Source organism: Chanos chanos, chromosome 13, assembly GCF_902362185.1.
Source record: "Chanos chanos chromosome 13, fChaCha1.1, whole genome shotgun sequence".
Taxonomy (NCBI): Eukaryota; Metazoa; Chordata; class Actinopteri; order Gonorynchiformes; family Chanidae; genus Chanos; species Chanos chanos.
The window spans coordinates 10,544,215-10,572,015 of record NC_044507.1 but is presented as its reverse complement, the minus strand read 5'-3'; the positions used below and the strand labels follow the sequence as shown (position 1 = coordinate 10,572,015).

The 27,801-nt window shown below is 41.3% G+C and overlaps 1 protein-coding gene across 3 annotated transcripts; it reads right to left on the bottom strand.

Moving 5' to 3' along the window:
• Positions 1 to 80: 80 nt before the first annotated feature.
• Positions 81 to 27,232, bottom strand: ppfibp1b (PPFIA binding protein 1b). 3 transcript variants are annotated; one of them, XM_030789825.1, is made up of 29 exons: positions 27,117 to 27,232; positions 20,028 to 20,112; positions 18,248 to 18,453; positions 16,800 to 16,886; positions 16,590 to 16,703; positions 15,979 to 16,110; positions 13,987 to 14,079; positions 13,598 to 13,690; positions 12,155 to 12,272; positions 11,817 to 11,861; positions 10,771 to 10,832; positions 10,559 to 10,643; positions 10,182 to 10,321; positions 9,453 to 9,553; positions 9,028 to 9,087; positions 8,709 to 8,769; positions 8,493 to 8,525; positions 8,061 to 8,232; positions 6,044 to 6,185; positions 5,345 to 5,476; positions 4,852 to 5,002; positions 3,895 to 4,006; positions 3,539 to 3,627; positions 3,028 to 3,150; positions 2,605 to 2,730; positions 2,144 to 2,332; positions 1,816 to 1,983; positions 1,517 to 1,582; positions 81 to 1,397 (listed from the first exon to the last, which is right to left on the bottom strand). In XM_030789825.1, exons 2-29 carry the CDS (start codon positions 20,089 to 20,091, stop codon positions 1,311 to 1,313), a joined length of 3,051 nt encoding a protein of 1,016 aa, XP_030645685.1. In that variant the 5' UTR covers positions 20,092 to 20,112; positions 27,117 to 27,232; the 3' UTR covers positions 81 to 1,310. The 3 variants fall into 3 exon arrangements, with proteins under 3 accessions (XP_030645685.1, XP_030645686.1, XP_030645687.1); XM_030789826.1 differs by lacking the exon at positions 13,598 to 13,690 and adding an exon at positions 7,624 to 7,656 and having other exon boundaries at positions 11,817 to 11,849; XM_030789827.1 differs by lacking the exon at positions 11,817 to 11,861.
• Positions 27,233 to 27,801: the final 569 nt, after the last annotated feature.

Sequence of the window (27,801 nt, the reverse complement as noted above, 5' to 3'; positions counted from 1 at the left end):
TCAGTGCCTTCATTTTCAAATGATGTGTTCAAATGGTTAACACAACCACACCAAACTGATAAAGAATGACACAGTTCTTTATATGACTTTATTGACTTTTTAAAAATGGATAAAAGAGGACAGTACACGGTACAAACATTTGTCTCTGCTACACATAGGGCTTGCAGAATACCAGCACTTGGAAAGGTTGAAATGTTAAAATATTGTTGTTTTTTTTTTAATCTGAGAAACGTGTCAAAAAAAAAGTATGACAGTAACGACAGTTCACAAATAACGTTGCTTATTGCTTGGTTTTAAGTGTGACGATTAAATCACGTACAATGAGATTTCTGTTAATGGGGGCATGATATTTCTCGGAAAAAAAAAAAAAAAAGTTTAAATATCATGCAACAACACTTCTGTACACAAAGGCAATGAATGTATCATGTCATAATATCACTGTGTTAAATATGAGTTTGCGTGCAAATGCATGCGAGGGTGTGCATACAATGTGCAGTGTCAAGGCTCTATGGGGGGGGGGGGATTCAAATGTGTTACCATGAGAAACCAATGAAACCCAATGTCTGCTGTCTGATAAGGGTTAGAACCGTGACCGTTTAAACTTAAACGCTCACAAACATACAACTTTTGGCATTCCAACAGCAATCTTTACAAGCACCTATATTTCCACAAGCGTTTTGATCATTTACTCCATACCACAACCTGTGGTGTTTAACACTACTAAACTACGAGAACTAATTATCTTCGATAAATCTACGCTTGCATCCGATGAAAAGTGTCATTGTGCTGTTCTGTTGTTACAGGGATAAAAATGACTTTAAAGGGATCATTGAATAATAAGGCCGATTCAAAATAAAGCATTTATACGTCACCAGTGACCAGCTGGCAAGCACACTTACAGTAGGACCGCTATTCAGTTTCTTCAGATTTCACTACATACATTTTTTTTTTAAATGTTTTTTTTTTTAACTTCACCGCATCCAAACAACTGAAATGGGATGCAGGACAAACTACTGATATTAAAACCCCTCAACTCTACAACTGGAGTCATCGCTAGATTCTCTGAGTGAGAAATAAATGTGGAAAGGGAGTACGCCTGGTGCGGTTCGTTAATACAGTGAGGTCTCCTGTGAAGATAATACCGATATGAACCGATTCTGACTAGGGTGGTTACTGAATATAGTGGCATATCGATGAATGGGCTTGGTTTTGCTAGAGGGAAAGGTGTGCAAGTTGGCACAGGGTTGGCACAGTCAGTTCCGATCACAGCAGCAGTAGAGGGGGTGGGGGCTGGGTGCCTGGGACAGCCTTCACACGTTGGAGTCCTCATCGGTCACGCTGGCGTTGGGGGACGACGTGGAAATCTCTTTAAATAGCTCGTCGTCTTTCAGCATGCTCTGAGGGCCGACAGAACGAACATAACCTCATCATCTCCACACCATACTAGTCACACGGCCAATACTACAGGGAAATCAAAATGAACCCCCGCCAACCATCTGACTAACGTGCTATTTACCGTCAAGTTGTTGATTCCCTCTGAGAAAGCGCCAATCTGTCTCACGGTTCCCTCTGAATCTTCCATCTGTGAACAGAAATGAACTATCAAACTCAAGGCCGGTCGACTTTCTTCACATTAAGAGAGCGGCACTGATCGCTACCAAAGGAACAATGCTGCCACCTTCTGTACAATAACAGCAATGAACGAATGTTTTTTAACGCTGCAGAATCAATATTAAAACAGGAGAGAAAACGCTTTGATCTGGCATGGCGTGTATGATGATGTTGAGGTTGGCCGGTCTGGTGGGGTTTGAGTACCTGCTCTAGTCTGTCCAAGTCATCGTCATAGATGTGCAGTTCCATGCCTCTGAAGCTCTTCGGAAAACCGCGACCTTTAGGCATCTCCAGGTCCATGGGGCAGACGTACTCCTCGTTATCTTCCTGTCTCTTCCGCCTCCCAAACGTTCCGAACGTCAGCTTCCTCGGCTGAGAGGACCACACAGATCCATGGGCCGAACAAAGTTAAATCAGCTCAGATTTTCAATTCATTCTTTACTGAAAGAGCAATCGGCATTTTGGCTGTTTTACTTAAGAAAAGGATGCTCTTAGCCCACAAGGCAGCGTGAAGTCGATCCAGTTCGCCTACCTTAACCTTGGCGGTGGCTGTCAGCAGGGTGTAGTCAGGGTTCTCCAGACACTCCTGTTTCAGCTGCTGAGCTTCTGGTCCCACCAGCAGGTTGAAGTGGGTGGCCAGGTGTCTGCGAAGCAGCGTCTTATTGGGAGGAATATTCAGCAGAAGAGCCATGGTCTCCACGTTAAAGCGAGGCTCCAAAACCTGAGGAACACAAACACGTATGACTCAGTCACACAGCGACACGATATAAACATGTTGGACACATTCACGCCATGTATCTCCAAGTCTGACGCACTGCAAGCAATACAAAGCCGTACAAACATCTAGCTACACTACCATCTGCCTGTTGTGTCAAAAAGTGCATGATTTCAAACATTCTCAGAGTAAATGGCTAGACTCTTGGCCTCTCTCTGGTTTTCTCTCTCCTCTCTCTCTGTGTGTCAGGCCGTCTCTCTGCGTCTGCCCTTTCTCACCATCAGTCCGCCGTGCACTCCGCTGCCCCTCAGGTTGGGTGCGTATTCAGCCAGGTCCACTGATCTCAGCCACTCCATCACCCTGTGGTTGGTCCACTGGGAGATCTCAGCTGGAGTAATGTTATTCTACAGAGAAACAGCATGAGATCGAGTTCATTTGGGAAACCTAAACATGCACATTTTAACAAACATCATACGAATGAATACATTAATGTAAGCGCACTGTTAACAGACCCTTTGGTCACCTGACAATAATAAGTCTCTTAGGCATATTAGTCCGGAGGTCCGGTTCTTTAAATTAGTTTTTAAATCTGTTCCCCCTTTTCACCGCATTTACCATTTTCCCTCTTTTGTGAAATTAAAAGAAAGAACCCTGCAAACCAAAGCTAAATCGGACAATCTCCGTGACCGCGCTGGCCTCACCTCGTCTGAGGGCCTGCGGCGGAGACAGTTGGGCTCGTAGTTGTTGAGCCGGAGCACCTGGATGGCCCTCTTAATGCTCAGGTGATGAAGCACACTGCCCACTTTCAGAGACAGCAGGTCATCCTGAGGAAGACGAGGAGCGTGATTAATACATTTCTTTAAACACACGTTTGACTCTCTGAAATACTGGCCCTTCACACAGGAAAATTTCAGCAATCTTTAAGTAAAGGCATGCTTTAAGTGTCCTGAGGGCCGAGGCAAGATGTGTATGTAGTAATACTAAGGACATGTAATACTAAGGACTAAGGATGATGCCTAAAGGACATGTACCATTGTACAGAATGCGAGAAAGAAAATTAAATATTATAAAAGTACTGGTCTTGATCAGATATAGTAAGCTGAACAAAAAAAAAAAAAAAGAAAAAAAGAAAAATTAATTTTCCTACATGTGACCTTGTGATGACCACTGGATCGATATGAACTGGATAATTCCAGATGATTCCACACTCACCACAGTCATGTAATGCAGCATTCTCCCATCAACTCTGCCCTCATCAAACTGAGTCTTATACTGTGGCAGGCCGATGTCATCAAGCCATCCTGACAGAGACAGAGAGAGAGAAAAAAAACTGAGTGACGGAGACTAACAAGAGAAAGAGCTCAGACTCTCTCATATAGGCAGTCACACTAACAATCAAGCAAACAAGAGTGCAACACCCCTTCATTCTGTGATTCATACGTCCTATTTGAATTAAGAGGAACTCAGAGATATGGAGTTTCAAACCAAAAAAAAAAGTATCATATACCACAGTGACAAAGACAGAAAGTTTAAAATGGATGCGGGCTGAGGAAGAGGAAGTTGCTCACTTGTCACCCAGTTATAGTCCAGTTTCCCTTTGTTGTCATCCTCCTCCGAGCCCTGGGCTTGTAAGGCAAGCTGCAGCTTCTTTCTGTGGAGTGGGTGTTTGATCCCCAGCTCCTGTGTGACAGACAAACACCATCACCAGTCATGACAAACACTCTTTCCTATGAACGCAGAGGCTGTGTTCCAAATGTCCGCGCACCCACTGCATAGTGCACCGTATAGTGAATCAGCCATTATGTAGTGCTGTTCGAAATCTAAAATGTAAATTTATGACACTATATAGTGCACTGCTGCGAGGCACAGCAAAATGTAGTGTACAGAAGCTGTACCCCACATCGATCGACTTTGGACCATCATGCATTGTGGCCTGTCTCGTGAAAGCAGGCAAGTCTTTTACGGACCAATCGGATGCAGCTCTTGTTTATGAGCATTTGTTTATGAGACAGAGATAATAATTACGCATATCCGGTGCATAATTATGTAGCAGTGCAACATCCAAATAGTGTCCGAAACGTATCAACAGCTGTCTGCCCTTATCCCTCAGTGAGTGTTCTATGTAGCAAACACTATAAAGTGAGTGAGTGGGCAAGTGGATATTTCAAACACAGCAAGAGAGTCAGCTGGCACTACATACAGGTGGAGGTCAACGTTAAACTACTTGTCTATTCAAGAGACATAGATGAGATCCTATATAAAGACATTCATAACTGTAAACGCAGTGATACTTTAGCTGTTGTTAGTTAGAAGAGTTAGTAGATTTGTCTTTATTTTTTTTTCATGTTTACTTCTTTAAAAAAGCAGATTGAGCAATTACTGGAGAAGTGCTTTGCAAGTTGATTACATCTCTGTATGTTATTACTACACTATACCATGGTGAGAGTATGTTATATTGTTATCATTAGAAGTAGCAGTTTAAGCATTTACTGGGGCATAATTTCCAAGCATGTGTGTGAACTCACCCTTTCCAGATCCTGCTGGGAGGCCTGTAGGAGAGTCTGACCGGAAGAGATCCACTGCCGGGCCTGGCCCAGATACAGCCCCAGGCCCTGGTCCTGCAGCCAGTCACAGACCTGTTCCCTGGACCAGCGTGCAAATGGAGCATCCAGGTCACTGAGGGAAACAGGAAAAAAAAAAAAAAAAATCAACAGAGGGTATTTTTTGTATTAAGAGGGCCTCCGGCCTTATTCAGATGAAATGGATATTTGTTTAAAAGTCAAAACAGGGCTGTTGTGTCACTATAAATTAAGGTCATGATGCCTTGACCAGCAGTGACTTATAGTGAGACACAAAGGGAAACCTTTGTTGACAAACAAAGCAGCCTGAATTTGAACAGTCCTGCCACCAGGGAGCAGCACTGCACAGAAACATTCTTCAAAGAAATCACACAATGATTTGTTTACATAGAGCTTGGCCAGAGGTTCATTCCCTCTCTCTCTCTCTCTCTCTGCTGACCTGTTCGTGTTCTGGAGGTCACGTGACCAGCCCAGCCTTGGCCCAGCTGTAGCTCTTACTCCACCCCGCTTGAACTCTCCCTCTGATAGGTTGTCGTCCAGGTTGAATGAGGTTGACTGACTCCTCCTGAGCCTTCAAAGCAAAAACAGACACCCCAGCATATTGTTTTAAAATACGGTGTACACACGCACACACACACACACACACACACACACACACTTACTTACTTTACTGCAAAACACATCTAAAATGCTATTTAAAGAAAAGTAACAGTGAATGCACAGCAGTCAGTAATACAGCAAACACTCTCAACAGTAATGAGCAAATGTCAGGGATCATCCAGACCTTTGCTCTTCTTTCCAAAACATGCATGATGGAAATAAACCAAGGAAAAACCAGACAATATATGAATATGTAATGACTGATGAGGAGCTGGGCCACCCATTGCACTCCATTCTGCTTTCATTTCTCCCAGAACTCTGTTATACAAGTTCCGAGTTGTGTTTAATAGGATACTTGACTGCTCAAAGAGGGGGGAAGAAAAAAAACAAAAACAAAAAAAAAAACTCTGCCTCTTTGGCTTTTGGAATTTACTGTTTACAGGTAACTATTTTTCCATGTACTTAATCCGTACAACATAAATCAATTCCAAAGGGAAATAAAGCAGAGGTGTCTGCTAAAAAGAAGGGGAGCGCCTACCTCCCAAAAAGCGCTTTGATTCCTTTAGACTTCTTCTTTCCGTCTGGGGAGGTGGGGAGAGTGTGGGTGCTGTCACTGTTCGGTGACCTCTGTGGTATTCCGGCCAGGTCCAGATGCTCTGTGCCATCGCGCTCTGTCTCGGCTTTACAGAATGCGCACACACACAAAAAAAACTACATTACCCACAATACCGCATTACCACAGGGCATCAGCAGTATTAAGGGTATCCAACATTTGCGCACAAGCTTGGAATTTTCAGAGGGGAGGGGAAAAAAAAAAAACAAAAACAGCGAGAAGAAGATCTAGACAGAATGCAGACTAAGAAAAATGTGAAAAAGAAGTTGAAAGGAGGAAAAGAGCTTGGAGATGACAGCGTTTTCCCCAGACTGCAATAATCAGCATCAGAAGGCGTCACCGCAGATGACATCTGGCCAGCGCTAAAGAACAACTGGATACTGTTTAAATGGAGGGTGGAGTTTTAGGGGGAGATTTGAAAAAGACATGCACTCATGCGAGATGTGAACGCACGCACGCAAATACATCCCGAGACACACAAATTCTCATCCCAGTATCATTAAAAGGTATTTCCCCAACCACTGCAATTCTAAAAAAGACTAACTTTTTGGGGAACCAAAAGAGTGGTCTTGAACTCTTCAGTAACCCTTAAGGGTAGGTCTCTGTGACGGTCTATGGGCGCTAGTGGCTGAAGGGCAATGAGACTGTATGAAAGCATGGATGCTGTGGTCGGACAATAACATGTGATTAGGAGGCACAGGATATCCATATTCTGCAACATGATGGATTCCCACAAGTCCCATGGCACGAATGGAATGTCTTAACATTTTCAACATGTCATATTTTACAGATGTAATGCCAACACTGGGTCCTGATAAATCGTACCGTTTGGACAGTTTAACGTACAGCGTACGGCTACTAACATGCCCTGTGATTGGTGCGCTGCCCGTACTCTAACCAAACATGGACCCCATTGGTGGTTTTGAATGACATAAGCCCACCAACAGTTACCCACAGTAAAGTAGTTAGTGAACCAGGCAATTTGCGTTCAGCGTTTAAAAACAAAACATAAACGCTAACCCTACTTTTGAACCCTTAGCAGATGAAAACCCACGCGTAAAATAAGCTTCAGAGCCTTACGGTCTCATCATCTGAAGGTAATTCAAACATTACTCAAAAAAAAAAAAAAAAAAAAAAAAAAAGACATTCTTCTTGACTGTAAATCTGCTGTTGGCACGCAATAGTTTTTCTCTAAATGCCAACTGCATGCTTAAGGAGAAGCGTGAATGAGCTGTCAAACAATGGCAGCACGTTCGACAAACAAGGAGGAGCCCGTTCAGAGAACGCTAGCTGTTTGAGCGGATTGAGAGCGTTTGAAAAGGGGACAGAGGTGATGTTGGAGTTTTCAGAGACTGACTTGAGAGGGTTTTAATTGGGGAGAAAGGGGGAGTGGAGTGGAGTGGGGGGGGGGGGAGGAGATCCAGTTGTTGCTTTATTTTTTTTTTTTTTTTTTTGGAGGGGCCGTGCGGCAGACCCTTCTCTGCTGACCAGGGTCTGTACTGTACCTAGCATGGGAGCACTCGCGCTGCGGCTGCGATCTTCACACCACACACAACCAGACGGCACGAAGAGAACAGAGAGGGCAGAGGTTAACAGAAATCAAACACTCACAAACACAAACATTAAAATCAAGGGCCGTGGGTTGGATACAAACACCAGTGCACGTTGCTAAGACAGCACATGTACACGCTGCGTAGACACAACATCGATAAGAACGCACACAAGGACGTCCACGTGTGTTGGTTTTAAGCCGACACAGAGAATCAGGAATTTCAGACATTTAGCAAAGATTGAGGAAAATTTAGGCGCTTCGTTATCCCAGAGGCAAATTTAAAACCCTGTAAGAGACCCCTGTAAAAGTTTGTTCCATCAGTCAAAGACTTTCTGATCATAAACCCAAGCTGAGACTTAACACTCTGATGACCAGACGGCGACGTCTTACCCAGATTTGGGGCGCTGGCCGTCCTCTTGCCCCCTTTAATCTTAAAGAAGCCTCGCCCGAAAGACGATCTGGCTTTCTTCGTGCCAAAGCTGTCGTCCTCTGCAACTCGAGGTGCGGTGGGCGATTTTGGTGGCAAAGTCGTGATTTTATTGATCTCGTCAAAGGCCTTGCTCTAAAAAGAACAGGAACCAGAAAGATTCACGCAGATGAGTTATACAGAAAAAAAAAACATTTCAAAATGATATTTTCAGCCATGTATACTGACACACATAGTTCCTATCAGAAAAGGAGCGGCAGTGAAATTAAAGGAGATATCGACTTTTCATGAAACGATAAACGTCTCCAGCATCTGAAGACAACTGAGAATCAAAAGGGAAGGGATAAAAATGACAAGGGCGTGAAAACCAAACTGAGATAAGTGTTGTGACTCACTTCTGCTGGTCTCTGCTCCAGCGATAAGGGTCTCTGAACAATAAAACAAGTCGGGAGATTTCATTACAATGCTGAGATAACCTTCATATCTTTTCTCAAAGGCCCATGATATTTTCACAGAACCCAGAGCTGCTTCAATCAAAATAAAAAAAAACCCATGGGAATAGATTTAAGTTCAAACATAAACTTTCATACATAAAGGTTATAAAAGCTCACCTTTTCACTAGTGCTGCCCTGCAGGTTGCTCTGGCTGCCCGACGTGGAGATGTCTGGAGTTCTGCAGAGGAAAAAAAAAAGTAAAAATAAAAACAAAACACTTCAGTATTTACCAACACCATCACTCATGACAACAGAAGTCCATGGGCCAAAAGGTTGTGTCATATCTTTGTTATGACATAGATATCTTCTCAGATATCTAACTGATATCAGATATCAGATATCTGATATGCAACTGGAAACAGAGGGACTTAGGACACTACAGTCACTCGCACTCAAACACACACACACACACACACACACACACGCACATACTCACTCGGGACTGCTACTTATAGGGTTCTCCTGTGTTTGGGATGGCTCCTGTGACCCTACATCACTGTAGGGGACAAAGGGAGAAGGGTTGGGAATCTAATAGAACTACACAGGAAGGACAAGCCTGGATTATAACAAGGCTTTAATCACAGGTCTTCAGAAACTGTTCAATTTTGCTGGATTATCTAGTGAGGGTCTGATTTAAAAATCAATAAACAGAGTTTAAGGCTTTGACGCAACTCATTTTACAGCTATTTCTTATCATGCTTTTTTTAGTCTGTCAATCAAAATGACAGCTCACTTATTCTTTTGTGAAGAGTCAGTGACCGATCAGTGAAGAGCATTGCACATTAAATCGTTTTGTGAGCACAGGAATAAAAGGGGATGGAATCCTTGAGACATGTCCAATAAGATGCCAGGAAGGCTTACCTCTGAGGCTGTGATTGGTCCTGGTCTATGTCAGTCTCTGCCTTGGTTGCGATGGAGGTTGTGAGGGAGGGCTCTTGGGGTGTACTGACAGATGCTGTAGTCTGTGTATGAAACAAGTGAGGAGAACAGTGGGAGTACATGTGATATCATTAGTATTATAAGGTCAAAACCTCAGATCAGTCACCATAACAGTGTCCTAAAATACATCTCTGGTGGCAGATGATATTAAAGATTCCTCTAGGGGGAATCTCTCTTCTTAATGATGACAGAGGACAAATACACTACCCCAAGCCATCAACCCTGTGATTTTACATCGTCCATAGTGATAGTTTGTCACTGGGAGTCAGATGTGTAATGACATCTAATGGTTCTTAACTGAGATCTTAGTTAAAAACAGACCAATAGGACTAAAGCCACATAAGAGGATTGTTAATCAATCAAGTGCTCAAAAAGGGCATGAACAAACCTCTAAACTAAATTCAGTAAACAAAAGAAAATGGGAACACCCTAAAACCAAACAGAACAGAGGTTTATGCAGGAGGCTGCATTGACAATAGTGAGTTCTTCAACAAAGGCTGCTTGAAAAGGAGTAGCTGTGGAAACGCCATTGGGAAAATTTCTATTACATTTAGGAATGCCGGGATTTCTCGTAAGCAAAGGCTCACGTCCTCTGCTGGACTTTGTCAAACATCATCTTAACCTCAGTGTGTCTCACGTTTGAGGCCATACCTCCTCGAAAATCCCTTTGGCTACTGCCTCAGCGCTGGCCGGGGCAGACTTCTCCGTCTCCATGGAAACCGAGATAGCAGTTGACACAGAGAGGGAGCTGTCACTGTGACTCTCGTCACTCTCTCCATCTTTCGATTTGTCTGAAAAGAAAGACAGAAGACGAGTGTTTTTAAGCTTTAATTAAGGCCAACCACACATTACAGTAACCAAATGACAGCTTCTGCTAAGCACTTCGACGTAACATATACTGCTTTTGACTATCGACTGAATTCCCTTCCGAGTGGATAAGACGGGTAACAATTCACATTACACTGGTCCACCGGTCAGCAGTCTCCGTAAGGTCTCTAAAAGATAGACTTAACCTAGTGAAGGCTCACCTTTTTTCCCCTGCACTGACATCACCATATCTTGAACTTTCTTGTAACGCATCAGTGACTGCTTCAGTTCTTCTATCTTACGGTCCTGTAAACAGCCAAGAGATATCAATATGATGGAAGGACGGTGGAAAAACAAACAAACAAACAAACAAAAAAACATTAAAGAAGGAAAAAAAAAAACAAAGGCATTAAATAAAATCTGTTGCTTTTACCTTCTCCTCATTGGCTGCCATGAGGGACTCCACCGCTTTCTTCATTCTTTGCACCTCCATATCTATAAAGCATGAACAACTTAAGTCAACTGTGGAGCACAGCAAATGTGACTTGGCTCAGTAAATGTGTGTGTGGACTCACTTCTGACATCTGGAAGTTGATGCCTCTTACAAGTCACAAAAAACAAAAAAAAATTGGGTAAAACACAACTGCGGTATTGAGGGTGATGGAACGAGAGAAATGCATACAAGTAGAGACACAGAGAGGTCGTCCTTATGTACGGTGAAAGTGTACACGCAGCCATAACACAGTGGGCACACTGCCAGTCTGGAGGGCCACTCAGTCTGGCCGTGATAACATGTGGTTAAAGGTCACAACACTGTCGGTGACGGAGTGAGATGAGGGAGGAGAGGCGATGGAAGGATGTGACGAGAGAGAGGTGTTGAGAACAGCTCTGGGGCAAACGAGGTGTTACTGATGAAGAGGACAGAAAGAAACTGCACAATGGAGAGCAGCAGCAGAAGTGGATGGTGATGCTGATGATGATGATGATGATGATGATGACAGGCTAACTGACAAGCTGATAGGCTACCAGGAACTCTCCTCAGTTGGACATTTAAAAGGCCAAAACACTCTTTTTTTTTTTTTAAATCTCCAATGTATTATTAGGTGATAATATTATTTTTTTTTCAAATGGCCAGTTCAAATTTCCACATTTCCGATCTTTTTTGTCTGCCCGATCTTTTGTGACATATTTTCATGTTCTTGGAGTCAAGAATTGATATGACGCTTCCTGTGGTAATCTCTGGCATCTGTTGACTTTTAGTCCTAAAAGTGCTAATGAATTTCAAAGTCTGTGTGTGGGAGTTTTTTTTGTGAGACGGTGACACAGTTCTGACTTAGTCTCAGAGGGAAATTAAGTTCAGAGCAGTGCATGCCCAAACATGCAAACTATGAAGGCAGTAGAGAACTGAGCAAGACAAACACAGTATAGAGATGTACAGCATAAATAAGTACATAAAGGAAGATACAAAACCCCCCTTACGTTTCTCTTTCAGCCTCTTTTTATAAGTTTCCTCTGTATGGAAAACTGTTTAAGACAGAGTTGTAAAATAAAATGGTTTGTGTTACTACAACTCAATGTACAACATATCTACTGCTTCATGATATCAGACACAAGTAACATAAAACATTGTTATCTGACAGCGCAATGGACGCAAAATCCATTAAATTATAGATCAGTTTTTCACGATGAAAGCTGGTAAACTGTGTAACTGACCCGAGAGAAGCTGCTAGGCGTTCATTTGTGGGGCATGTGGGGTCAGGTCAGAGCTGTGAGTAATTGTGGGTATTTGAGTAACAGGGAGGGACTGCATGTCTCACCTCTTTCTGTGCTGTCTGAACCAGCAGGAGTTGGAGCTCTGCATCCAGTCTCGTCCTGCAGTCTCTTAATCTCTCCATCTCTACCCTCCAACTGTCTTCTCAACGTCACCAGTTCCTCCTTAACCACACACACGCACACACACACAGAGACACACGAAAAACGCCTGGTTTTATTATAACTTCTAAAAGAAGATCAAAACATAACAAGCACACCACGTACATTTACTGCCTCGTGTTTTAACATTTAGTCTTAGAACCACTACAGAGTCATTCCCTAATGATTTTTTTATTTTCAGACTTTATCTGATAAATAGAGCATGAAAAATAAGGAGGGTTGTCTTTTTTTTTTTCTACAATGTACATCATGCATCAAGTATTAAAAATATGAAAATACAGAAACTTCAAAGTGTAATTCAACAGGCCCACGGGCACGGGGTAAAAGCAGCATTTGGTTCAAGCAAACAAACACCGCAAAAGAAAATCACTCATCCGTGCATACCATAACCAAAAAAATAAAAGCGACAGTAAATATTTAGAGGTGAAGGAGAGTTCTGGAAGAGTAGGGATTCAGGATAAAAGGGTCATGGAACAAAAGAATGAGCTCAGTAAAGACACACTTACAGAAAGAAAGAAAAAAAAAGAAAGAAAAAGAGTTGAGACATTATCAAACTGTCTAGCGAGGATTTAGCTGTAACTATATTACTCTGAATTTTAAGAAAGTGCTTCTAAGCGGTCCCATCTATGGTTAAAAAAGAAAAAATGAAATATGTGAATTTGGTGCATTTATAAAATATACTTGATTACAGAGTCCATTTAGCTTAGGCAAGTAGGAGCAATATTTAGCTACGTACAATTTACTCCGTCAGCGCAAACACCCCTGGAAAGGCTGCGGGGCCTTAAATGAAACATACCTGTGGTTAAGTTAATGTGCTGGGAGTTTAAACTGGTACCACCAGGATCTTGCTCAGAGAGGGTGGTGATTAATATACATCTTATACAACATGACAAAAGATTTGGCCTTCCCTTAGGGAAAAAAATCCCCATCTAACTTCAGTTTTAATATTGGCCTCATTTACCAGCTTCAAGTTAAAGCCTTCTGAAAGGCAAAATATTTCATACCACAATTTTTTTTTTTTTAAATGTGATGAGATTTACTGTATATGCAAAACTGGTGCAATGGTTGTTAGTTCTGTAGCATATACTAAAGCAGAATGTTATGAAGAAGATTGGCAGCACAAGGTACTACTTTTTATAACACTTTGTAAAGTTTAAATTGCTGCATCAAAGATTAAGGGATTTAAAAAATGCAATTATTTGCTAATTTAAAAAAAGGTACGGAGAAGGACAAGGGGAAAAAAAAAAAAGAAAATCACAACAAACCACCACAACCACCCCCTTTAAATTCACATCTGTCACAAGCAGAAAGCCTGATATTGGTCCGACCTTGAGTGCTTGGATTTTGTGTTCTTTCCTCTGTTTCTCATACTGCATCTGGCCCATTTTGATTTTCAGGCTAGAGAGCTTAGCCATTAGCGACTAGCGGTCCCAGACGTTAGCCGAGGAGAGAAAGAGAGAAAAAAGATAGAGGAAATATGAGAGAGAGAGAGAGAGAGAGAGAGCAAGAGATAAAGAGAGAGGGAGGACACCTCAAGAGGAAATGAAAGGAAATTAGATACTTAAAGATTTTATAGAAAGTAAATGAGTGCTACAATGGAAGGAAGTACCGTCTGGGAAGCTTATTCTGGATGAAGTGCCAAAAATTCTTCTCACATGATTAAGCGATGACAGTAACCCTGAACAAAGAACTGTGGGTAGATGTTCCTCAAACTCACCTTTGTGGACTTCAGCTTCTTCTCATACTGCAAACGTTCATTCTCCATCTCTGCTACCCTATACCTGAGGTCATTTATCTCCATAATCAAACCCTAGGAAGAAAAGACAGAATTTAGTCACAAGTTCAGGAGGCTTTAGAGGTGCTCGCCAACACTGGATCATCTCTATGGGTGCCCAAATGTTAGTAATTATTAGGACCCTTTTATGTTTACTTCTGGGCATGAAAAATAGCTTGAGGGTTTGAATAGGCTACTGGGTTTGAATTGATTTGACTAGCAACAGCAGGACACTTTAATCCTTGGAAACAGGCCTTAGAGGGGGAAAAACAAGAGTGAAACAAGCCAACGGATTTCTGTCAACAGTTAGGTCTTTTAGGGACAAGCTTTCTGTCAGAGTGTCCGGCATTCAACATCAGATTTATGATTCAATAAACTACTGAGCAGCCCGCAGCCATAAAGATTTTACTCTCCAGTGAATTCTTCTCTATTCAAATCCAGACGTCCTCAAAGAACGGCTGCAAACTGTGAACTTCAAGACAAAAAAAATCTGCATGTTCATGTGAATGGTTAGCGTCGACGACAACAAATTCATGATACTAAAGTGTTTGTTTCCGGAAAGTTCCAGACTTCACATGCAAAAATAAAGCCTGCAGGGAATCCTGTGCAGCTTTGGTGGGCCGTTAAATCATAGCTGCGAGGAAACGAAGGAAATAGCCTTGTCAACTTTTATCTTTTAGCGCAGTCTTAAGTAATGAAGAATTGGCAGCACCGATAGAAACAGCTAAACAGCATAAAGAAGTGAGACTAAGACAAAAACATTCTTCATAATGAACCAACCAAGTGAGGGGAACATATATCAAAAACCATTCTAATGTGCTCACCAAGGCTTTGTGCATTGAACACTTGAGACCGAGCAGGAGAAAAGTGGTTTGAGAATGCTCGTGAGTCCATGTTCAGGGGGAAGAAGTGGGCACACACAGGTGCTGAGGTGGGGGTGGGGCTGGGGGGTGAGTACACACAGGTGCTGATCATGTACTGGCTCAAGAGAACAGTTTTTAAAGGCTTGTCTGTTTGACCTCCAAGTCACCCATCTGCTTTTCTGTGCTTCTGGATCGGACTCAATCCAAAAAGACCCAAGCCATAACAGCACTTCCTGATGTTAAACCGTACAAACCTACGCTCAGTGTTTATTTCATTATTTTTTTTTTTGTTGGTGTTGTTTTAGCATTATCAGTGACTCATTTAACATTGTTAACAGATCCAGCCTGTCTGGCAGTTCGTTCATTGCGTCGATAGCGATCTTACAGAGAACACGAATCGTCCATTCGTTCTCAACCCAAAAATCATTTGCGACCCATTAAATCTCCAGATGTGGCTCTCCACAGCAATGGTACAAAGCCCTTCTCTAAACATAAGCTCAACACCCACACTCTGAGGAAACTCTGCATTGGACTCCAGCTCACAGGGCCTGAACATCCACAGAGGGACCGGGACTTCCTCACTAATGACTACTTTCCAAAGAGCCGAAAAGCCACCCAAAACAACTACAAAGAGGAAATGGCTTCTGGCAGGGCTTGTCTTTGCTCTCCTTCTTTTTGTCCACAGACCAGCTGACACGCAACACAAATAAGAGCCTGGTTTTCCAATGGACCGGAAAGACCTCCGTACCGCAACAAAAACATTATGTGATTGGTAACCATCCAACTGTTACCCAGAGTGCTTTGTTGATAAAGTTGTTCCGCCTCAGGTCTCTTTGTAAACAAGCGACAACCAGATATATTTTTTTATCTCAATTTTGAATACATATGGAGTTAAAAAAAAAACGACAGTTAGACATTTGACAAATAAACATTGATGTTGGAATAGTGAGCTACATAGTGAAGCAGCAAAGGACATTTCAAGCAAAGACCAAACAAGGGCATATTTAATCCTCCCATGTAATTAAATTTTCTATCAGAGAAAGACTTCTGTATATGCGTATGCTTCTCTTACCTCACCATCCCTGAACCTTTCATCAAAATCTAATCTCTCCTTCTCCATAGCTGTCAGCTTCAACTTCAGGTTGGAGATCTCACCCATAAGCTCTAGTTTCTGAGTCTCCAAAGCTGTTCTGCATAGAAGTTCCTAAGAAGTCAAACAGCAACAATATGAAAGAGGAACTTTCCATGCTAAGCAGTTCATATAAGTCAGTTTCATGTAAGATGATGTAATGATAAAAGACTATGTGATAATAGTGACGTAATTGGTTTTTAAAACACACATCTGATACAGTATATAGGCACAATGGTACGACACATGATTGTAAGAATTAATGGTTGACAATTTGAGAAACATCTGTAGTTAGCAGTCTGTAGAATGTGTCTAATAGTCCTGAGATGGCTGTGTGTGGCTAGTTCTACAGAGCCTTAACACATGCTGGTATGTTGGCTTCGTTTCATTTCCGTGATTTATTTCACTAAATTATTTTGATTAGTTTACAGAACTTCTTGAGTAAGGGACAAAGGAAAAAAAATACAATCCTGACCATAATTTTATAATAGCACAAATATACCAGCTCTTAATGCACAGTTCAGTTTGATTAGCACTGTCCTCAGCTCACTGACCTGCTGTAGCATTTCCTCTGTGGCGTTCAGTTTCTCCCTGTGTTCATCAAGGCACAAGTCTAGGTCCCTTATCTTTTCTCCTTGAGCTTCCACCTGGTCTGTCAACACACTCACCTGATAACAGCATCAATATTGACTCAAATATCAATCACTCCGGAAACACACATTAAAACCAAGGTAAACGCAGAAGTCTAATTTTTTTTCCATTACCTGAAGCACGAGTGACTCCTTGTCACTTTCTAGACGATTAAGTCTGTCCTGGTATACATCACCGCTCATGGAAATGTGTCCATTAGACTAAAGCAAAATTACAGAAATATCAAGTTAAAAATGACCAATGCAAAATTGAAGACTGTGTAATTTTTTTTTCTGTTCAACATTGAAAGTCTGCATACAGATGGCCAAAATAAAATCAGCGAAACAAACAATACCCAAAACAATTATCAATTACAAAGTTGGCTTTATGCACAAATATTAGCTTTCACTTCTGTTACGAACCAGAGTTCATGACCCAGGAGCTTGTAAGAGATCACTCTAGCACTATAAAGCTACAAGATGCTGTAATCCGTGTAGCTGGCAAAAGTTTACTCTTTGTTCTGCCAACAAGACCTTAAATGGTGAATAGACCAATACAAATCTCAGAGTAAACACAGTGAGTTATGGTATTACATGCTGACTTTGGCATTGCCTGGGCAAACTTCCCATTCCTATGTCAGCAAAGTAAGCCAACACAGTTTCTTAAATACTCCAAACCTCTACATGACAAACATATAGGCATCAGATTTCTTTTAGATAAATGCAACCCAAGACTTCTCAACTTTACCTCACAGCTAAAAAAGAAAAAAAAAGAAAAAAAAAAGAACAATAAGAGAGAAAACTCAAAAGACCAAGTCAATTCTTATACTTGCTGTCTGGCATAGTAGCTGCTCTTAGATAGTAATATTAATCAAGCTCAAGCTTTGTCACCAAACAGTGATGGTGGTTCTGTACAATAAAAGAAACCCTAAGGGCAAAACTGTTCATCATGCAGAAATGACACTCAATGACATTAACTATAACAAATTACTCAAAAAAGTATGAGATGCTTGACAAACCTCTGTCAGCATAATTCTCACCGTGTTACTCCATTAATCACAGTTTCAAGTCATCGGCACAAGGTAACTGAATGAATGAGGCGTAGATGACTAAACTCCCCATTGTGACCACACAGTTCTTACATTCACCTTATGTAAAGCTTTAGACATCAAACAGTGCACCAACCAATTCATAATGCAGACAGGCAGAAAAAACACTGACTGAAATCAACATGATTTTACGAGTCATGCTAAAATCGTTCTGTTTCGCTTTCATTATACGACTGAAATTCACACAATACGTACCTCCAAGCGGATGACGAATAACAAACAAGAAAAATACCCCACAAAAATCATAACAAATAGCATTTGATTTCTGACTTGGTGATTAACGTCTCAGTATCCGAAATTGTTGGATAAACGGTTTCCGTGTTTCATGTCATTTTCATGCTAAATCTGTAAATAACAGATTGAATAGAAAACCCCTACTGCGTCTTGACAATGTAACAATGCTACGCTATATTTCACTATTTCTAGAAACAAACAAAAGTAACATGACACTGCAGTGGGAACGGGGGAACGCACCAGGTGCCCCTGTAACCATTCTACCAGACTGTCTGCGGTGGAGTCGGGGATCTGGCAACGCAGGCTTTCTCTCTCCTCTGTGTCCATGAGTTCAATAACCCCTCGCAGGTCCTCCAACAGGTGCAGGGCTCGTAGGCTGCCCATAAAGGGTGAGGTGGGGGACTGGCAGTCAAAGATACCATTAGAGTAGTCTAGTGCCTTGGAACCTGAAACACAATGGTACAGTGTCAAATACTGACTGTGTGTCAAACTGAGGTGCTCAAACAAAAACACGTGCGTCGTTCTACGAGGAGTAATCTATGGATGATTAAAGAAAGCTGTCTGGTTTTGCTAGCAGTCTGTTTGAGACGCAGGAAAACTACAAAGGGTTATGTGAATATACACTGATAAGGTCAATATCATAACGTGACTGAACAATGACATGCGAGTGTGACACATAGAAAGGTGAAACTTGATGAGTGATTTCACTGATGTTCTCTGATGACAACCTTAAAACGACATATATTTATCAGTGTGCACATGAACATCTGTGCTCAGATAAAAGCCAGCTGACTTTCTTAATAAATACACAATTGCCTGAGTTGCTAAATTTGAGCTAATTCACGGAGGTGACGCAACACTAAATGAATGTGCTAAGAGTCCAAGAGAAGTGGAATAAAGTGAAGGATGGATTCCAAATACAATTCGAAACCAACTCTGGTCAGTGGGAGATACTGTTGTCTCTGAAGTCTGGGAGAAAAACAGCATTTTGCTAATCCAAGCCTTGTTTGTTTGGACATCAAAAAGGGACAGTAGCCACAACCACACATTCCGTTGCATGACATTATGCAATGAAATTAAACGATTTACTTTAAGGTTTCAGGGACCTTTCCCATTAAAATTACATTAAAACTTTACGAACGTGAATCAATTTTAATTAAATAAGTGCCTAGCATGTCAGGCAGGAATGCAGAGAGATTATCAAACCAATAAGTGTGGAAAATGCAAAGATTATCTGACCATGTGCAGTCATGTAAGTGTGCCCTTCTACTGGAGCTTCCTCAGGACCTGACTATAGCTGTGAGAAGCCTGAATGAGGCCAGAATGGAGTGAAGTTACTAAGACCTCAGGCCATCATGTGATCTCAAAGGCTACTTCTACTGGAAATGTCAGCTCCACAATTAACTAGTGCTGAAAAGCCCTATTGCTCTATAAACTTGTTCTTTCATGTACTGTATTAATGCAGGCAGACTCCAAATACTATGTGAAATAAGTCAGGACAGATATCCTTTAAGTAGGGTTTTTCCTAACTCTACTGCTAGCCTGTCAAAAAAAAGAAGATGAAAAAAAAAATCCCCCAGCTTGCAGAGAAAGGAAAACACTCATTCAAGGGAATTTGAACCTCCCAAAGAACATCAACTTTAATTCGACGCTTCAGACAAATTAATCAGGCCAAAGAGTGCGTTTCCAGTTCTCTTGGAGGATTTAGCTGTTAGTACACCATGTATTTTGGACCTTATGAAATATGCAGGCCTTGAGACTGCTAAGGTTATAATAAATTAATGCGTTCATTTATTTGAACTTCAAATAATCTCATAACATGATCTGTGATGGCTACATTACAACCCCAGTCACTAGAGAAGTTTGTGTAAAATGATATTCATAAATCTGTCCCTTTGCATTACGTGGACTCACTGATGTTTTTTCTGGAGCTGAAAGCAGTAAGTACAGTTCTAAAGAGCTGGTAATAATCCCACCATATTCCTTATTTCCCTTCAAGCCCTTTTCCTTTCTCACCTACCCGCTATAATACCATCCATCTGCTCCAAGGCAGCGGCCAACATGTCACTGGCGTCGGACATCATCTTCGTATCGTCGAGTAAACCCTGCGATGGGAAAACCGTTGAAAACGTTATGTGTATAGAACCACAGCACAAGCATGGTCTGGGAATCATCATTTAATCAACATGCATAAAGCCTCAAACATTGTGTTAACAACCACAACCCTGGCAGCTAACAACTCTAAACACAAGGCTCTGCTTCAGAGCACAAATCAACATCGAGGTCAGAAGTCACAAACACACGCAGGTGTTTAGGATAAATATATACATCTACTGGTATGAACGTGACAATATTTCAGAGTTTGCAAATGTTAAAAAAAACAACAACAAACATAAAACCCAAACCTGAAATATTCTGCCTTCATGAACAAACGTGAGAAACAGAACAGTCGTTTTTCGTCCGTCGCGACACACAGCATCCGTACTAAACTTTGGGGTGGGTTTCTGTCTGGCAGACTCAAATGAGAATGGCATTCTATCCTGCTCACACACATACACTCACATTCACCATAATGAGCAGCTTTGGCGATAACCCTGTCATTTTTCCTTAAGTTGCTCAACCAACCAAGCAGAGAGCATTTTTAAGGGGGAAGAAGGCAAATGCCTCATGTGTCTGCACAGAGCAAATTGCCTGTTTGAGAAGTGTTTGTAGATCTGAGACATATTCATAACTGAAGGAAAAATGTAACAAAATATCCAGCAACAGAAAACAGAACTCCAACAACCACAACGCTTTGGTGGAAAGTACTGAGTAGAAACATTAGCATACAGGGCCCTGTTTGAGTCACGAGTGACAGACAGTCAAAAATATCACTGCTTGACTCAAAACCTCAAAGTCAGGTGTGTTAACACACAACCAACGGGACTATAAGAAGAGCAGTTTTGGTGGAGGTTTACATAACGCGTCTTTGGGGTGAAAGATTCACTGTCTCTCGCACTGTTCCCTGGGATATGAAATCAAGTTCAGGCTATTAGGTGCAGATTTTGAAGAATAATCAGGCCGTTTAGGCCAATCGTTGCCACTGTGTTTCTGGTGCGACTTGAGACACAGGGCACTTTGTTTTAGGACTAGGGAGGACGCACTGTGAGCTACTTTTGGAAATTGGCCCAAAAACACAGTGGCGTCATTCTCTCAATCTAACTCCCAAGAACAAAAACGCCGAAGAGCTATACTCGTATGTTCTTTCTTCCAATCCACAAAATTTGAGAGTTTCTCAGCTGGGACCCGTAAACCTAAGACACAAAGGCCAATACGAGGATGCAATATTTGTCGCGAATGGAGGAGATGGGGGGGGGGGGGGGCAACCGAATAATTAACATAATCATGCTTTTTTTCGTGACGCTAACCGAAACAGAAAAGGGGCTGGGTTTCTATCTGCAGGTTTGCCTAAAAACCAAGTTTCCTTTTCCGCAGGTCCACAGAAAAGCTCATTCACATCTGCCCAGGGTATAAAACTAATGTCTCCTTCCAGGAATTATGGACTCACACCCATTCTGAAAGTACATGCTCTGCTCCACACACTACCGTGCTACTGTGGACTGCTTGGCTTCATTATTTGCCATGTTCAAAAACCATGCATGGAAATTAATCAACAAAGTAGGGGGCTTCAGGAAAATATTACAGAGCTTTATGCATGGTTGTCTGTTAGTACAGCTCTCTAGTGTCACAGAAATGATCCTCTAGGGTGGAGAAAACATTGAGTCACCCTGTTTGATGGCGACTTTTATTTAACCAGCTGTTTCATATCCTGAGGACACCCGGTACAAAAGCATTTATTCCACATACACCCCCCCCTTACTGTTTTATAGAAACCACCCACAAACATCCACCATGCCATCCATAAAAGCTTCTCATTCATCACGTCAAGTGCTACCTCTCTTTCCACCAAAACGCATAGCTTCCTATATCATCTCTAGCATGCCCCTGCAATTTGAATTCACATTAAATGGGGAATTTTGTTGAAAGGGCACAGGAAAATAAGCAGTTTTGGTGTTTTAACTGGTTATATTTATTTATTTTTTTTTGCTAACTTGAACATGCTAGAGAAAAGAGAACTTGGAAACTTCTGGAAACTGAGAAAAAGTGCTACTTCCATAAAATTACTATCTGGCTGCCACAAAATGACGAACTTTCAAATTAAACCTCAAATACTGTATTTACAGATTATTGGGTTTATCAACAAAAAGTGTTTACACAATCCCCCAATCTTCCAGTAACTTCTGTCTATCTAAAAGTCTGAATTTGGAACTATTTTTGGCTTCGGGATCCGTCAAACTTAAGGACGGATGAAACCTTTACCCTTCCTCTGCGACAAAGCTAAAAACAAAACCAGCAGGATTTTCTGTGCGTAATCATATTTCAGGAATATTTTTACATGACTGACAACTCTGCATTTCTCATTTTTGCCTCGTGTAAACAGGAATTCAGAATCACTGTCACTACGATACAAGCACAGGGAGATTCAGCTGGAGCACATCTCTGTCCTTTGATGAAAATGGAACCTGGCCAAAACATTTGTTTGTCTTCTCGTCTCTGCCCACGGACAGCTGCTCCAGACTACACAAAGAGGTTTGAGAGAGACCATGAAATCTTCAGGGTCAGGGCAGATACGCTTGAAGTTATTGCTAATGTCTAACGTTCAGTGCACTGCCATCCATGAAGGCGTGAAGATGGGTGAAGATGTCAAAATTGTACAGTTGCGTACAATTGTCCAAAACTTGACTATGACTGGAATATGAGACAAAACAATCTGAGTCAAGCTCAGCATTAAGTAAACAAAATGATTCAGAACAGACTGAATATGCTTTTATGAAGCTCTGTGCTGAGTCTAGAAAATGTTGTTGCTATCCAAACATAAGTCTACAACTCCAAAAATAACCATAATTTTAAATGGTAGCAAAAGTGCCTTATCACGGAACATGATATTACCACATCCTGTAAGCTGAGAAAAAAAAGTGCATGACTTGTCCAAATTAGACTGCAATGCAACATACAGATGAGCTCTTTCACCTGCAGAGATTTATCATTTATACTAAACAATTTCAGTATTTCAGTAGTGTTTATATGGGGGGGGGGGGGGGGGCACAGAGAGCACAGCTGAAGTACACAGCGCTCTTGATGTCATCTGCAGGAGAGCCTTGTGTTATGGGTTTACAAATAGTCCATGTACGCTCCAGCTAAGTGCAGGTTGCTTTGCAATGCAGATTCTTGCATGACTGGAATTTCCTCTCGCGGCTCAAATACAATGGCTTCCAGCACGGACACAGATAACAGAAGGTCTTTGTTAGGGTTTACGTTCCATCACTGGACCTCACAGTATTCGACCGCTCACAGATTCCACAATCACAGCTCAGAGCACAGAGAAATGTTCTGCATTCCATCGTACCGCTCAATGCATTTTGAAACAAAATTACATCCAAAGAGATAAAGGAGAACCAAACACACCGTCGCAATTTCAAAGTCAGTTAAACATAATACGCAGAATATTGTCATTTAGTGCAGAAAGTTTTGTTTCTTTATCCACATTAAACGGTTTACTATTTTTTTTTTTTTTACTAATACGCTAATGTCTATTTTCATTTCGAATCTTGGTTAGAGTTGAATTAAATTGTTCCCGTGAGATCCACCAAAAAACCTTGTTGCAGGTGATAACATTTCATGTTTTCATCAGCATCACTGAGTGAGGGCAAAACACTGATGACGCAGCCTTCGTGACACCCAAGCCCATATGTCAAGAGAAAACAGGTTCATCCAAGTGTCTCATATGTCCATAAAAATTAAAATAAAAATGCCTGGGCACAGCTATAAACACCACATCACTTTCAATGGCCTTAAATTCAAAGTGGACAACGGAGTCTTTGTACAATGAATACAAACCGTTGCTCTTCATGTTGCTCTCTCTCAGAGCACATGCCTTAAAGAAATATCAGAAGATAACAACACACATCAGTTTTAAGCAATGAAAGGAGAAAAAGTGGGGGGGGGGGGGGGGGGGGGGGCTTCTTAATGGTCTCTGAAATCCATCAGCTCTGGCGCCTTTGGGCAGTAAGAATAAAAAGTGAATGCACACCCCAGTGGTCACGGCATATCCAAACTCATGTCCTACTCTAAACCGTTCTGACTGACGGACAGAAAAAAACCCCTCCCTGGCACATGCTAGAGAAAATACCAGCCCTCAAGTCACTTGTCTGTGAAGAAAAATAAAAGGATTTATGGCAGGGCAGCATGACGAGTCAGCAAGCTCGCTTCAAGTCCTGAGAAGTAGCTTCCAAATATGTGGGCAACGCAAGTCTCCGCAGGTACAGAATTTTTTTTTTTTTTTTTCAAACTGCTCCGTGCGTGTCACGTTGGACATGGATTTATTTCTTTTTTCATTCATTCCTTATTTGGAAAGGGAAAAAAACCTAACCGTACAAATTTACCATAACAAGAGTAGTTACTCCCCATGTGACTTAATGTGAAACAGAGAGACTGTCTTTATGAAGAGTGGTTCAAGGATTTACTTTCTTCAGGCACTGAAGCATCAGAATTATTATCTCCGGGAGGGTACAGTGCTTGATGTTATTGTGAGATAGGATTTATGTTGCATTTGAGGCATAGCACCATTGCTTTTTTTTTTTCAGGCTTTCAGATACACAGCCAACGACAGGACAGTTACATTTGTAGAATTCGTCCAGTGAGACAAGAGGCCCATGACAGAATATAAGTAAACAACGTGCCTGGTTTTGGCATCTTGGCAGTTTCTGCAAGAGATGGGTTTGTGTTCCCCGGGCCAGTTTTAATAGGAAACTGCACTGTACCGAGAGTTTTTATAACAGGCCGGAACATCTCATCTCTCTTCCACAACAAAAACTCAAAGTTCAGCACTGGCCTAGCAAAACTGTTCCTCAGCTAATACTCAAAGCTAAGGCGAGAGTATTACTTGTGCTTTGTGAGCACATATTTAAAAAAAAAATTGTCAAGGGGGAAAAAAAAAAAAATCAGCAACAGAGGCTTAGTAAAACCGCCCTTATACATTTATCATGTTTGTAATGCTCTGCGGGGTAAACCTTAATATATTATAAAGCTACAGAATGTTGAATCCTAAATAACACTGAGAGAGTGAAAGGTTTTAAGTGTCAGTTCCAAGAATTGTATAAATGAGTAGCCAATCAAATACACTGATATATTCAGCCGATTTATTCAAGGCATCCAAATGACCACCCAAATGGTGCCGCTCTGGAATAACCAACAGCTATTCCAAACTTGAGCGAGGGGGGGAAGAATATGACTAATTTTACTCTACATAAGTGTATGAAAGAGAGACGAGATGCCTGTCCAAGAGGGGCCTTCCCCTGTCATCTATATATAACTAAGTGTAAAAAATAAAAACCCATTAAACTCAGCTTCAGTCAACATGTAGATACATTTCTGAGTACAAAGCGCACTGAAAATTTTGGAAAATATATTCATATGAACACTGCTTGTCTGTGATTAGGGTTTAAGCAACAACACATAAGGCTGTGTTATGTAACAATGCTGCCTTTTGTTAACTCTGCATGTACTGGTACCACAAAATACATCGTAAACAGTGGAAAACAGTAATTTAGAAAATAGTAATTTCCTGGTGGAAAACAGGAAATATTAGTTTAGAAGGAAATAAACTGCTCAGTATGTAGATGCAGTGATATTTCTAAAAGTAACATTTTTGGATGTTTTGGTTAAAGGAAGATCTTCCCTTACGAACTGAACGGCAACACCATAGTTAACTCAGTTTATTTGTGATGTGTTTCAAATATGACTGTTTCATACAAGACAGTCAGTGATTTCCTGTGATGACCAGGCCTGAAATATATAGCATTTTCTCTGCAACTCTTCATAAACTAATGGGACCATTTGCTCTAATTGCATGAAATGTAGACTTTATAAACTTTCACAGAACATAAATATCCATTGTAGATTTCAAACAATCCATAGAAACCTACAGTATGGGTATAACTATGCAATAAGATTTACCATGTTTCTAGCTCAAAAGATCTGCAAAGTGATGAAAAAATTCCATTTTGCCTGGTGCACTACATGGTGTATGTATTAATAACTTATTTCATTGTGTTGTGGCTATAAATTAAAATGAAATCTTATCATGACATCTATTCTGAGCAGTTTGAGCCTGTCAAATTGGCCTAGACAAGTGCAGGAGAGAGCGTGCAAAACAGCTGTTTCTAAGTTCAATCAGTCGCCTAAAAGGCGTCTAGAATGACTGAATGCCTTCGGCTGGAGAGACAGTTAGCAAAACTGGCTAATTTTGTAAGACAAGACACTTCTTCGGACACATTTTCACGCAGATAAATGAAGCTACTAACATACATTTGTGAAGGATTACGCCAATTAGTCGTTGACGTAAACTCAACGCTTTGGAACGTTCTACAGTACCGCAGACACAATGGGCTCGCAATAACGTAGCCTTCAGCTAGTTATAGTGAACTTCTTTGTAGAACGTGGTGAGCTACGTGGAACGTGTGAATCACGGTTGAACCCAAGCAAACGACCAGCAACCATCAAAAAGTTGAGAAATAGAACAGACATACTTGTTTTCTAACGGCTTAGCCCACCAAGTGTCTTATACAATCAACAACATGGCTTCTTCCTTTAAATTTCAAATATCAATACTTTTACTTTTTCAAATTCACAGACCACGTAAAAAGTACTGACACTACAGTATTCAGTAGACTTAAACAAGGATAAACCACAGAGACCCGACACTTTTGCAACTCCAGAAGAGGTTCGCTTAAATATTACTTAATAGTTACTCTTTTTAAAATAAAGAACGAAAAGACGATAACTAAAACGGTAAGCGGTTCACTGCACTGCGGATGTTATTCTACGTAAAAGAAACGTCCTGTCACATAATATCACAGCGATAAACTAACTTGAAACAACATTACTCTGAGTACAGAACAAATCGACTGTCATGACACTGCCGACAACTTCTGATGTGCATAAAAGTCTTTCTATCAATCCACGTTTGCTCAGTCAGTTTTTTTCACACAGCGCAGCTGTCCGAACTTACCAAAACTTTGTCTTGATCCGCGTATAAATGGCTAACAGGACAATTCTTTGTTAAACAAATACAACACTTCTCCCCCAGAATCTCACAATGTTCGTCCGTTCAACACTCCCTGCTCCCTCTTTGCCTGCGCCATGTCGACAATGAGATGGGTTGGGAATGTTGATACGTCATAGCCAGGACATATCCCGCCCCAGAAAGAATTGGATTGGGAAAAGGGATTTAGACGTTGCGTAGCGGATGGCGCCAAAAGTAGTGTGAATGATAAAAGGCAGTTATAGTGTTGGGGAATTTAAAACAAATACATGGCATTGGAAACGTCATTTTTGGGAAACAAACAACACTAAACTATAATCTTGACTGTCTTGTTTACAGTTGGGTACTTCTCAGCTGTTAGACAGCAGGTGTTCTGATAGAACAAACACCAGTTACAGTGACACAGGGACACAAGCTTTGCCTTTATGAAACTTGAAATGACAAGTTTCTGTCACTTCCGCAGAATGATCCTCATCTTTTGCCTCAGCTGACCTGGACACAAGGTCACTAATCCATATATTCATTAATACAACTTTCTTAAACGTAGGAGGAATATGGTTTGATATGATTCATTTTTCATTCATGGATGTTTACAGCGCTCGCTACCGATTCGCCTGTAGCCGTACGCCTACCTTATCACACCATATCACAT

Excerpts from the sequence above, each read along its gene's own strand:
- ppfibp1b (XM_030789825.1), bottom strand. The coding sequence starts at position 20,091 with ATGATGTCCGACGCCAGTGACATGTTGGCCGCTGCCTTGGAGCAGATG. Across the intron at positions 10,644-10,770 it reads TGGCAGCCAATGAGGAGAAG|GACCGTAAGATAGAAGAACT; the intron begins GTAAAAGCAACA and ends GGCTGTTTACAG. Across the intron at positions 8,233-8,492 it reads TGGAGCAGAGACCAGCAGAA|AGCAAGGCCTTTGACGAGAT; the intron begins GTGAGTCACAAC and ends TGTTCTTTTTAG.